At 37.7% G+C, this 14,413-nt stretch overlaps 1 protein-coding gene across 3 annotated transcripts in view; it reads right to left on the bottom strand.

The window, feature by feature from the left end:
* Positions 1 to 14,413, bottom strand: part of TTC27 (tetratricopeptide repeat domain 27) — a 194,860-nt gene that overhangs the window by 21,931 nt on the left and 158,516 nt on the right. For all 3 annotated transcript variants that reach the window (XM_003822003.4, XM_034952913.3, XM_063594999.1), the window contains one exon: positions 11,942 to 12,107. In XM_003822003.4, the coding sequence (XP_003822051.2) occupies positions 11,942 to 12,107 (166 nt within the window). The remainder of the gene's footprint in view (positions 1 to 11,941; positions 12,108 to 14,413) is intronic.

Here is a 14,413-nt window from a genome sequence, read left to right on the forward strand (position 1 = left end):
AAACCTCCTCCAGGTTCATCCATTTTGTAGCATGTGTCACAATTTCCTTCCTTTTTAAGACTAATATTCCATTGTATGTACATACCACATTTTGTGTATCCATTCATCCATAGATGGAAATTTGGGTTGCTTCCACGTTTTAGCTATGTGAATAATGCTGCTATGAATGTAAGTATACACATTTCTCTTTGAGATCCTGCTTTAAATTCTTTGGGGTATATACCCAGAAGTAAAAGTGCTGGACCATATGGTAATTCCATTTTCGATTTTTAAAGGAACTACCATACTGTTTTCCACAGCAGCTGTACTGTTTTACATTCCCACCAACAGCGCACAAGGATTCCAATTTCTCCATGTCCTTGTCAACACTTATTATTATTATTATTATTATTATTATTATTTTTTGAGCTGGAGTCTCGCTCTGTTGCCCAGGCTGGAGTGCAGTGGTGCAATCTTGGCTCACGGTAAGCTCCACCTCCCAGGTTCACGCCATTCTCCTGCCTCAGCCTCCCCAGTAGCTGGGACCACAGGCGCCCGCCACCACGCCTGGCTAATTTTTGTTGTATTTTTAGTAGAGACAGGGTTTCACCGTGTTAGCCAGGATGGTCTTGATCTCCTGACCTCGTGATCCGCCTGCCTCGGCCTCCCAAAGTTCTGGGATTACAGGCGTGAGCCACCGCGCCCAGCCATTTTCTTTCTTTTTTTTTGAGATGGAGTCGCGCTCTGTCGCCCAGGCTGGAGTGCAGTGGCGCCATCTTGGCTCACTGCAAGCTCCACCTCCTGGGTCCACTCCATTCTCCTGCCTCAGTCTCCCAAATAGCTGGGACTACAGGCGCCCGCCACCATTCATTTTTTTGTATTTTTAGTAGAGATGGGGTTTTACCGTGTTAGCCAGGATGGTCTCAATCTCCTGACCTCATGATCTGCCCGCCTTGGCCTCCCAAAGTGCTGGGATTACAGGTGTGAGCCACCACGCCTGGTCTATTTTCTATTTTTTTTTTTTTTTAAATTTTTTTGCTAGTAGCCATCCTAGTGGGTGTAAGGTGGTATCTCATTTGATTTGCATTTCCTTAATGATTAGTGGTGCTGCACATCTTTTCATGTGCTTATTGTTCATTTGTTTATCTTCTCTGGAGAAATGTCTATTCAACTCCTTCGCACATTTTTTAATTGGGCTGTTTGGGGGGTTTTGTTGTCGTTGAATTTTAGAAGTCCTCTATATATTCTGGATATTATTCCCTTATCAGATATATTACTTGCAAATATTTTCTTCCATTCTGTGAGTTGCCTTTTTACTCCGTTGATACTGTTTTTGGTGCACAAAATTTTAAAATTTTCACAAAGTCCAATTTGTCTGTTTTTTCTTTTTATTGCCTGTGCTTTTGGTGTCATATCCAAGAAATCATTGCCAAATCTACCGTTATAAAGTTCTTGCCCTATGTTTACTTTTAAGAGTTTTACAGTTGTAGCTCTTAAATTTAAGTATTTGATTCATTTTGAGTTAGCATGTGTATACAGTGTTAGGTAAGGGTCCAGCTTTATTCTTTTGCATGTGGATATGCAGTTTTCCCAGGACAATTTGTTGAAATTTCCCCATTGAATAGTCTTGGCACCCTTGTCAAAAATTATTTGAGTCAGGCACAGAAGCTCATGCTTGTAATTTCAGCACTTTGGGAAGCAGAGGCGGGCAGGCTGCTTGAGCCCAGAGGATGGAGACCAACCTTGGCAACATAGCAAAACGCTGTCTACACAGGAAAAAAAAAATTGTTAGATGTGGTGGCATGCTCCTGTGGTCCTAGTTACTTAGGAAGCTGAGGCAGGAGGGCTGCTTGAGCCCCGGAGTTCAAAGCTGCAGTGGCAGTAAGCTATGATCATGCCACTGCACTCCAGCCTGTTCGACAGTGTGAGACACTGTCTCTTTTTTTTTTTTTTTTTTTGAGACAGAGTTTCACTCTGTCTCCCAGGATGGAATGCAGTGGCACAATCTCGGCTCACTGCAACCTCTGCCTCCCAGGTTCAAGCGATTCTCCTGCCTCAGCCTCCTCAATAGCTGGGACTACAGGCGTGCACCACCATGCCTAGCTAATTTTTGTATTTTTTTGTAGAGATGGGGTTTCACCATGTTGGCCAGGCTGGTCTCGAAGTCCTGACCTCAGGTGATCTGCCCACCTCATCCTCCCAAAGTGCTGGGATTACAGGCATGAGCCACCGTGCCCAGCCGAGACACTGTCTCTTAAAAAAAGAAAAAAAAAATCATTTGACCATATACACAGATTTCTGGGCTTTTAGTTCAATTCTATTGGTCTGTATGTCTGTCTTTATGCCAGTTCCACACTGTTTTGACTACTACAGTTTTGTGGTAAGTTTTGAAATCAGGAAGCATGAGTCCCCTAGCTTTGTTGTTCTTTTTAAAAGTTGTTTGGGCCATCCAGGGTCTCTTGAGATTCCATTTGAATTTTAGGATAGGTTTTTCTATTTCTGGGAAAAACCAATCCATTCAGATTTCCTATTTCTTCATGATTTCGTCTTGGTAGGCTTTGAGTTTCTAGGAATTTGTCTGTTTCATCTAGGTTATCCACTTTGTTGGCATACACTTGTTCACAATATTCTCTTATAATCTTTTTATTTCTGTAGAATCAGTAGTAATGTCCCCATTTTCATTTCTGATTTCAGTAATTTGAGTATCCTCTTTATTTTTTCACTGCAGTCTCTGCGCTGAATTCCAGACATCACTTTGGGTAGTATTGACAACTTAACAATGTTAAGTTTTTCAATCCATGAACATGAGATGTGTTTCCATTTATTTGTATCTTCTTTAATCTCTTTCATCATGTTTTCTAGTTTTTGTGGTCCAAGATTTTTACTTCCTTAGTTAACTTAATTCCAAAGTATTTTTTATGCTATTGTAAATGGAATTGTTTTCATAACTTCCTTTTGGGATTGTTCACTGTTAGTGTACAGAAATGCAGCTGATTTTTGTGTGCTGACTTTGCATCCTGCTACTATGCTGAATTCATTTATTAGTTCTAACAGCTTTTTCGTGGACTCTTTAGCATTTTCTACATACAAGATCACATCATCTGCAAACAGATAATTTTATTTCTTACCAATTTGGATGTCTTTTACTTCTTTTTCTTGTATAATTGCTCTGCCTTGAACTTTCAGTGCTGTGATGAACAGAAGTGAAAGCAAGCATCCTTGAATTGTTTCCGATCTTAGAAAAGAAGCTTTCAGGCTGGGAGCAGTGGCTCACACCTATAATCCCAGCACTTTGGAAGGTCAAGGTGGGTGGATCACCTAAGGTCAGAAGTTCAAGACCAGCCTGGCCATCATGGTGAAACCCCATCTCTACTAAAAATAATAATAATAATAATAATACAAAAATTAGCCGGGCATGGTGACATGTGCCTGTAGTCCCAGCTACTTGGGAGGCTAACACAGGAGAATTACTTGAGCCTGGGAGGTGGAGGTTGCAGTGAGCGGAGATCATGCCTCTGCACTCCAGCCTGGGCAACAGAGCAACACTTTGTCTCAAAATAAATAAATAAATAAATAAGTAAGTAAGAAAAGAAGCTTTCAGTCTTTCACCATTAAGTATGATGTTTGCTGTGGGTTTTTCATATCTGGCTTTTATTATGTCGAGGCTGCTTCCTTCTATTCCTAGCTTGTTCAGTGCTTTTTAAATCAGGAATGTGTGCTGAATTTTTTCAAATGCTTTTTCAACATTAATTGAGATAATCAGGTGAGATTTTTTTTCCCCCTCATTCTGTTAATGTAGTATATTATATTGATCTATTTCATATGTTAAACCATCCTCAAATTCCAGGAATAGAGCCCACTTGGTTATGGTGTATAATCCTTTTAATATGCTAGTGAATCAATTTGCTAGTATTTTGTTAAGGGTTTTTGCATCAATATTCATAAGAGATTTTGGTCTGTGTTTTTTTTTTTTTTCTTGTAGTGTCTTTGTCTGGCTTTGGTATCAGGGTAATGCTGGCCTCATAGCATGAGCCGAGAGGTGTTCCTTCCTCCTCAATTTTTTGGAAAAGTTTAAGAAAGATTGTTGTGACTTCTTTAAATGTTTGATACAATTTACCAGTGAATCCATCAGGTCCAGGGCTTTTCTTTGTTGGGAGATTTTTGATTCCTGATTCTATCTACTTACTAGTTATACACCTATTCAGATTTCTTATTTCTTTATGATTTAGTCTTCGTAGGTTTTGTGTTTCTAGGAATTTGTCTATTTCATCTAGGTTATCTACTCTGTTGACATATACTTGTTTACAATATTCTCTTATAATCTTTTTATTTCTGTAGAATCAGTAGTAATGTCCCCCATTTTCACTTCTGATTTCAGTAATCTGAATCTTCTCTTTTTTTTCTGTAGTCCATCTATCTAAAGGTTTGTCCATTTTATTAATCTTTTCAAAGACCTAATTTTTAGTTTCATTGATTTTTCTTTATTATTTTTCTACTTTCTATTTCATTTATCTCTATTCTAATCTTTATTCTTATTTTTTTCCTCCTGCTAGCCTTGGGTTTAGTTTGCTCTTTAAGTTGTAAAGTTAAGTTATTGACTTGAAATATTTCTTGTGTTTTAAAGTAAGCATTTAGAGTTATAAATTTCTTCCTTAGCAATGCTTTCGCTGTGTCCTACAAGTTTTGGTATGCTGTATTTTCATTTTCATTCATCTCTAAGTATTTTCTAATTTCTCTTGTGATTTCTTCTTTCATCCATTGATTAAGAGTGTGTTGTTTATTTTCCATAATTTTGTGAATTTTCTAGTTTTACATCTGTTATTGATTTGTAATTTCATCCTGGGGTAGTCAGAGAAGATACTTTCTATGACATCTATCTTTTTGAATCTACTGAGACTTAATTTGCGATCTATCATATTGTCTCTCCTAGATAATGTCCCATGTGCACTTGGGAAGAATACGTATGCTGTTGTTGGGTAGAATGTTTTATATATGTCTATTATAAAATTCATTAACATACAAAATCTCCGCTTCTCTAACAGAGCCATACTCACCCCTTTTGGTTGTTGATGTCACAAAATTACATCTTCATAAATGGTGTGCCCCAAAACATACACTAATATATTTAATGCATTAGTCTCTTAAATTACATAGAAAGCAAAATATGGAGCTACAAAACAAAGTTACAATACTACTAGCTTTTAGACTAATAACTGTTTTTTTAATGTATTAGTCTCTTAAATCATGTGGAAAACAAAGAGTACAGTTAAAAAAAACATTGTAACAGGCTGGGTATGGTGGCTCACGCCTGTAATCCCAGCACTTTGGGAGGCCGAGGTGGATGGCTCACCTGAGGTCAGGAGTTCAAGATCAGCCTGGCCAACATGGTGAAACCCCATCTCTACTAAAAATACAAAAATTAGCCGGGCGTGGTGGCAGGCACCTATAATCCCAGTTACTCAGGAGGCTGAGGCAAGAGAATCACTTGAACCCAGGAGGCAGAGGTTGCAGTGAGCCGAGATCGCACCATTGTATTCCAGCCTGGGCGACAGAGCGAGACTCCATTTCAAACAACAACAACAACAAACATTGTTACAATAATATTAGTTTTATAATTGTTCTTATATTTATCTTTATTGAGATTTTTATTTCTTTATCCAGCGTTGAGTTATTGTCTAGTGTCCTTTCTTTTCACCCTGCAGGACCCCCTTGAGCATTTCTTGCAGGGCAGTTCAAGTGGTAATGAACTTCCTTAACTTTTGTTTATCTGGGAATGCCTTAATTTCTCTCTCACTTTTGAAAGGCAGTTTTGCCAGATAAAGGATTCTTGATTGACAGTTTTTTTCTTTTAGCACTTTGAATATATCAGTCCACTGCCTGCTGGCCTCCAAAGTTTATTATGAGAAATCTGCTGATAATCTTATTAAGGATTCTTTGTATGTGACAGATTTCATTTTAGCCAGTATAAACAGCTCTATAGCCCTCATATCCCACCCAAACCAATACCATCCCACTGAGTTCATATAATGGCCTTTAAATCCCTTACCCACATCTTGATTTCATTTAGGTAATAGTAGAACTTATGTTTCATTCTCTGTCCCAACCCTATTTCTCACCTCCATCAGGAACCACACTTAAGGAATGCAGCAAGCAGAGAATGACTGGGAAACTAACACTGGCCTGTGAAGAGAGTTGAAGGCCTCTCACGTAGAGGAGCGGCAATTCCAACATAAATGTAGAAGAATCTCCACAAAGAGAAATGTATCAACTATTCGTTTCCCAACACTAACCTCGACTTCCTTGGGCTAGTCTCATCAAAGTCCTGGCCTAAAGTGCAAGGCACTGGCCCTTTGAATCCTGGAGGTCCTCAAAGAAGGAAGGAATAGCACTGCCTTAACCCATTACAAAAACTACCAGGAGGGCTCCAGGCCAAGAATGAAGCAATTTCCCACCTCCCCTGCTTGGCTAGCTCCCTGCTCCACTTGGAGCTCTCTAAGTACTTGTTCTGTTTCCTGGTCTGATAACCCTGACCCTTGGCTTCCCCAAACATCAGTTATCAGAGAGAGATAGGCAGTTTAGCATTGTCTTTTTCAGTCCTTCAAAAAAAAAACCAAAAAACAAAACAAAAAACAGTTCTTAGACTGTGGAAAGGGCTTTAGGTTAAATATGCCAGATATCAAGCCTTAGCTTTACTGCTCGCTAGCTATAAGAAATCAACCTTATTAATTCACTTTGCTGAGCCTCAGGTACCTCAACAGTTAAATGGAGAGAATACCTATTTTCCAAAGCTATGATTTGTATAACATATATCCATTCTCTCCTCTTCTCTTTACTTTCAGGTAATGCACAGCCAGCAAGTGTCCCAGAACTTCAATTTCATTGGCAACTTGCCCCACTGCACATCAACACCATCTTCTCCTGTCCCCAAAGAAAGCATCAAATAAAAATACACACAAAGGACAACCTCAATATGCAAGAATACATACTGTATGATTCTATCTATATGGTATTCAAGAAAAAGCAAAACTAAACTGTGGAGATGGAAATCAGAAAGTAGTTGCCTCATGGGGGAAAGAGGCAGTGTTTCAACTGACTGGAAATGCATGTAAGAGAACTTTCTGTAGTAATGAAAATGTTCCATAACTGTTTGGGGTGGTGATTACATAAAATACACGTAGTTAAAATTATCTGCAAATTATTTTTTTATTTTGTTATTTTATTTCATATTTTTTTGAGATGGGGTTTTGCTCTGTTGCCCAGGCTGGAGTGTGGTGGCATGATCATAGCTCACTGAAACCTCAAACTCCTGGGCTTAAGCAATCCTCCTGCTGTAGCCTCACAAGTAGCTGAGGCTGTAGGCACGTGCCACCATGCCTGGCTTATTATCTGGACATTATGTCTGAATTTTTAAAAACCTTTGTTAGGTATAGTTCACAAGCACATTAATATGATGGGAAAATGTGCTTTTGACATAAATCTTCCCCCACAGACTTCAAGGCGTGACAAAGAAAAAAATAAGACATGCCTACCTGTGATTTCTGTCTTTGGTTCCTACTAGCCAAATGACTGCTCAAGTTATATAAGCTCTCTGGGTTTCATATTAATCAACTATAAAATGAGGAGTATTTACTATCCACCTCACATACTGTATGCCCAATAAAAATAACCAGTGTTAAGTGGCAGAAACATAGTAAGCACTCAATATATATTAATCCCCTTTCCTTCCTCTTCCACATATAAACAGCAAATGAATGTCAATAATGCAATACTTAAATTATTTTCCCAAAATGTTGCCCAAGGTATCCAGAAAAAGAAAAAAGGAAGAAAAGGAAAAATATCCCAACAAATCAACATCAGAATTTACCTTGGGGAAAGAAGTATGGCTATATATGAGGATTTGTCTGCAAGGATATTCATGACATTATTTATAATAGTCAAAAACTGGAAAACTGAACAGGAACTAATTATGTAGGAACATGAAAATCAGTTTTATGATAGATGAATAAAAATATGTATAATCTAGAAATAAATACAAATAAGTGCTATTATAGAAAAGCATTCCTGGGTTTTACCAAACTATACATTAGTCAAAATTAGGACAAAGGTGTTTTTCAACATAGTACTGGAAGTCCTAGACAGAGCAATTAGGCAAGAAAAAAGAAATAAGAGATATTCTAATAGGTAAGGACTGAGCAAAACTGTCTCTATTTGCTGACAATATGATCTTAGCGAAAACCGTAAAGAGTCCATGTAAAAACTATTAGAACTGATGAAATAAATTCAGATACAAAATCAACATACAAACATCAGTAGCATATCTATAATACTAATAACAAACTATACAGAAAGGAATGATGGTCACTAGCATCAGGGTGGGGTGGAGGTGGGGTGGGGAGGAAATGGGGAATTGTTGGGGAAAGGATACAAAGTCTCAGACAGAGGATTAAGTTTGAGATCTTCTGCAAAGCATAGTGACTACAGTCAATGATAATGTATATTTCAAAATACCTGAGTAAAATGTCAAATATGTCACCATAAAAAGATAGGTAAACAAGGTGATGGGTATGTTAATTAGCCTGATCTAATCATTCCACATTGTATACACATATGAAAACATCACATGGTACTCCATAAGTGTATACAATTAGAGTTTGCCAATTAAAATATTATTAATAAAATTATAAAATGGATAAAAAAGAAAGAAAATGATAAAGGTAGTATATCCACTCATTCTTCAATTACAAATAGTGAGAAAAAAACAGAAAAATTTGAGGCTAATTTACCCTATGTCTGTATTAAAATAAGCATGAATTTATACACACACACACACACACACACACACACACACACACGAAAAAAATTTAATGGCAATAATCCATATCCATAAAATAGAAAAAAACAGGTACAGGATTAGAACATGTTACATTGGAATCAGAACACAATTTTGCTATATTGAAAATTCCCCATGATTACAGGAGTAAAAAGCTAAGACTATGACCACTAAAATATGTTTGAAAAAATCTACTTAAGATAAAAGTTAAATCACGTTATCTGAATTCATACTAGGAAAATATAGCTATTTTTTTTTAGATTTTTTTTTTCTTTTCTGAAAAATGCTCAAATGCATCTCTATGCATTTTGGGTCCTTTTATTCTTTCTTAGGGAAGGCTCCTGAAAGACTTCTCTTTTTTTTTTTTTTTTTTTGGAGACAGGGTCTTGCTCTGTCACCCAGGCTGGAGTACAGTGGTGTGATCATGGCTCCCTGCAGCTTCAACCTCTCCAGCCTCAAGGGATCCTTCCACCTCAGCCTCCCGAGTAGCCACAGGTACATATTACCAAGCCCAGCTGAATTTTTTTTGTATTTTTTTTGTAGAGAAAGTGTTTTGCAATGTTGTGCAGGCTGGTCTCAAACCCCTGGGCTCAAGTAATTTTCCCGCCTTGGCCTCCCAAAATGCTGGGATTACAGGTAGAAGCCACTGCGCCCAGCCGGCTGAAAGATTTCTAAGCAAATGTTCTTAAAATTCCAATGATTTTGATTTGGCATCCAACAGGGCAAATCACAACTGAAAGTTTTATCAGAATCAACTATCTACATACTCAGGTTATTTTTACCAAAATTATATCCTTTGGTATTTATAATACCACTGTTACTACCAATAGATAATTCTAAATATCACCTCTCTCCCTACACATTTACAGATACTCAAATACAGAAGTATCATCTAAACATTAGCAAGAATGTTTTTTCATCCTGAGAGAGAATGAGACTCCTAATCTGGGGGTGGTAGGGGTGGTAAGAAAAGAGAAATTTAAGTAAAATTCTTCAATACCTTTTCAGCTATTGTAACCGCTTCTGCTTCACTTTTTCTTGCCTTTCTTTTAGAATACATGAGTTAGCAAGATTTGCCATACCTAATTCATCTAAGTTAACTAAAATCAGCATTATCTTGATGACTTTATAACCCTATGATGTACAAGTAACAGCTTTTCCAAACAATCTTTGAATAGTTATTTTGTCTGATATTTTTAATTTCCTTAAAACAAGTGGGTGGAGAGATCCACCCATCCATCCAGAGTTAGACATAGCTTATGACAGTATAATCCTATCCCCCACAGCTGTGGTGAGAATTAAATGAGCTAATACATGTGAAGTGCTTAGGATAGTTTCAGACACATGGCAAGCCCTCAGTAAATATTAATTATTGTTATTTTTCCACACACCACTTTGACCTGCTCTATGTGCCTTGGGAAGCGAAGGAGAATAAAAGCAAAGAGAAAAACCACTTCCTTTCATGTGTACATGTAATAAGTCTGTCTCTTACTGGAGGAGAGAGGCCTAGACCTATTTGGGTACCTTATATAAAACAACTCCTACTGGTGCCAAGCATGAAAGGATGACCAGGATTTTCTCAAGATCCAAAAAGCCAACCTGGTGAGCCAGTTGTTACTAATCCTTAGCAGATATGAAGGAGATTACTGGGGTTAAAGTATAGATTTAGAGGGGAAATCCCACTCACAACAGAAAGACAAGCAGATTAGTTAGAAAATGGAGGCACAGGACAGAAGATTAACAGGATCAGACTGACCAAGGAAGCCAATTCTAAGACAATTAAGAAAGAGATGACACAGCCAAGTTATCAGCAGCAATACCAAGAGGATAGAAAAGCAGACTGACAGCTTGAAGAAGTCCCCTGTCTAGCTTATCAGGAAGGAGGGGAGCTTCACACTCCTTTCTGACTTGGTGTGTAAACTTACTCAGCCTGGCCCTAGAGGACTTCTAAGGTCCCTTTTTGCTCTGACAGTGTGTGATTCTAAAGAATGCTGGAATTGAGCCAGCAGCAATGTCTAAATGAGGAGTGTTGGATTTGAATGTTTCATGTACATTTTTTTTAATATGAAAGAAAACAACAGAATTTCTTTCAACTGTAAGATGGAATATACTACAAATATAAATAATTTACATTCTCCTTGAGATTTTAGGAACAGGTTTCAGAAATCTTTCCTAGTAAAGAAAGATCTTAAAAATCACAATTGCAGTAAACAAGAGATATGCACTATTTTCAGCAGTCACAATATACTGAGATCTGTTCAGTCTCATCAGTGCCCTTTGCCAAGGTGCTAAGTGTAGAAAAGGAAGAACTATCTCAATGGAAAATTTCAGCAGTGTTAACAGGACAACTATTGACTGTCAGGGGACTGTGCAGATTCACTAGAGCCCCTACCCTTTCTAGGGATGTAAAACTCTGCTATCTCTCCATTCACTTGGCTATCATTCCATTCAGTTTTGTTTATTTATTTATTTAGAGACAGAGTTTTGCTCTGTCACCCAGGCTGGAGTGCAGTGGCATGATCTCAGAGTATCACTTTACACTGAAGACATCATATTGTCTTCAACTACAATTAAACCAAAATGGTCTTTTTTATTTAATATTTTGGATGACACAACAGCTTTGAATCTCCCATACTTTCTGGAGGGATAACTTTATTCCACCAAACAGAGCACCATCTCATGAAACATTGCAAAGAAAATGTTAGCCATCCTCTATATATTGTTCATACCATCTGAAGGTATGCAGTAAATGCTTGTTAAATGAATGAACAAGTGAGTATAGGATTTATTCCAGCTATCACAAGTCAGAAAACACACAGAGATACCCAAGGTACTAAGTAACACAGTGTTTTATTTAGTTTCTGCAAAGTGACTATATATGTAACCCACATATCAGATTTTCATAACTGAGTCACAGTAATATTCAGTTTATGACTGTACGAACAAATTTGACATTAGAATAGCAGAATTCTATATATCATGAAGAATATTTGACTAGAAAAAAATACCCTTTTCATATGTTACATGTGTTTAACAAAATTTTCCTGTGCATATTCAAGGAAATAATTTATACCATATGATCAAGGATTAGTATCAAACACAAACTGAAATAACGGAATATGAATATCCTACCTGAACATCTTTGTATTTGTCACGTAAATCCAAGAGCCGGTGATAAGCTTTAATGGCTTCTGAAAATTCCCCAACGTCAGTGCTGGTGAGGATGTAGTTTTCCCAAATCTGCCAGTGTTCATAGTTACACTTGAGAGCTTCTTGTAAAGTTCTAAAAGCTTTTACTCTATTGAAGGTCAAATTTTAAAGAGAGCAATAATGAACTCTTTATTAGAATAAAGCATAGCTAAATGTATAAAATACTAATGTGGACTGTCAGTCCTTATTCGTTCATATAAACAAACAGAATTAGAGACCCAGACAACACAAAACCAACTCAAACTTCCCTAAAAATTCAGTGACAGACCCTATGGCATATGTAGCATACATACAGAGATATTCCTTTCCTAATCTATTTACTGGTAACAAGGACATTATTTTAAAACTAGGTATCAATCCCAGTATCACCTCAGGAGAAGGCACACTCAAGTTCCAAATCTGGAGTCAGAGTGGCCAAGCAAGCACAATTGCAAACCTGTAAGACAAAAGGTGCAGACAGTAGTGGAGGGACCAGAGGCAAGGAGGTCAAAACAAAACAACACACTCCTCATGAATCTGCAACCAAAATGCTGCAAACCAAAATTCTACACCCTGTGAGAAAAAAACCTTCAGTCAACAAAACTAATCAACAGGACATAAATTTACTAACGATAGAATTTTAAGGTGGCCAGGCATGGTGGCTCACATCTATAATCCCAGCACTTTTTGAGTGGCTGAGGTGGGTGGATCACCTGAGGTCAGGAGTTCGAGACCAGCCTGGCCAACAGAGGGTAACCCCATCTCTAATAAAAAATACAAAAACAAACAAACAAAAAAAGCAGCTGGGCATGGTGGCATGTGCCTGTAATCCCAGCTACTCAGGAGGCTGAGGCACAAGAATCACTTGAACCTGGGAAGCCGTGGGTGCAGTGAGCCAAGATCACACCCCTGCACTCCAGCCTGGGCAACAGAGCAAGACTGCATGTTAAAAAAAAAAAAATTGATTTTAAGGGGGAGAGGGAGGAGTGAAAAAAAGTTTTTCTTAATTGTTTAACAATTTGTCAAGCCTTTAAATAAACTTGTTTAGAATACTGAAAGAGACAAAGAAATAATTTACATTGAAAAGGAACAGAAAATTGTGAAACAAAAACACGGAGAAATGAAATAAGAACAAGGAGATGTGAATAAAAACTAACTGGAAATTTCAGTATTGAAAGAGACAATAAAACAACAACAGGCCAGGCACAGTGGCTCACAACTCTAATCCCAGCACTTTGGGAGGCTGAGGAGGGTGGATCACAAGGTCAGAAGATCAAGGCCATCCTGACCAACATGATGAAACCCTGTCTCTACTAAAAATACAAAAATTAGCTGGACATAGTGGCACATGCCTGTAGTCCCACCTACTTGGGAGGCTGAGGCAGGAGAGTCGCTTGAACCCGGGAGGCGGAGGTTGCAGTGAGCTGAGATCGCGCCACTGCACTCCAGCCTGGGCAACAGAGCGAGACTCTGTCTCAAAAAACAAAAAACAAAAACAAAACCCTCAATAGCTAACAAAAACTAGAATGCACATAGTCAAGGAGTAACTGATGCATTGGAAGATAATAGTAAGGAGTTCACACAGAATTCGAATTATAAAATAAAAGCTGGAAAGAGACAGAGGAAAGAATGAGAGGTAAGACTCAAACATACATCTGATAGAGATTCTACAGTAAACAAATGCAGAGCATGGCAGGATTCTTTATATCAAAAGATAAAAGCAGAGAATTTTCCAGAAATGAACAAATTTCAAAAAAATTTTTGATCATAAATTCTATGATCAAAAGTATATTTCACATACTGAGCATTATAAGTAAAGATAAATGAACGTCTAGAAATATTGTGTGAAATTTAGGAAACATATTCCTAAAATCTACAAAGAAGTGAAGACAGATATTTATTTCATCAGCAGTAACATGACAGAAGACAACAGAATACTACTTTTAAAGTGCTGAGTGAAAAATAACTGTCAGCCAAAATTTTATCATCAGCTAAACTTACCACTCAAGAGTAAATGCAAAATGAAACATTTTTAGATATACAAAGGTTAAGAGCATTTACCATCTATTGACTCTAAGAGAACTATCCAAGGGATTCCTTCTGGCAAAAATACAAGGGAACTCAAAAAGAAAGGAAACATGTCTTCAATTTCAGTCATAAATTGTTTCCATGGAATATTTTCTTCTTTCTTTCCTTTCTCTACTCTACCACATCACCACCTCCATCTAATAACAACTGCCTCCAACAGTTTTGGACCAAGACTCCCAAGCTCTCCCATCCACAGGGGTTGGGGGTGAACTCAACAAGTAAAAATCCACACCATGAGGATTATCCTTTTTCCTATATGTCCTCCCTTATGATCCCCCTAATCATAATTTCCTAGCCTCAAAATGGTTCCATGAATCCTTTTTTCCT

The sequence above is a fragment of the Pan paniscus genome, chromosome 12 (assembly GCF_029289425.2).
Source record: "Pan paniscus chromosome 12, NHGRI_mPanPan1-v2.0_pri, whole genome shotgun sequence".
Lineage (NCBI taxonomy): Eukaryota > Metazoa > Chordata > Mammalia > Primates > Hominidae > Pan > Pan paniscus.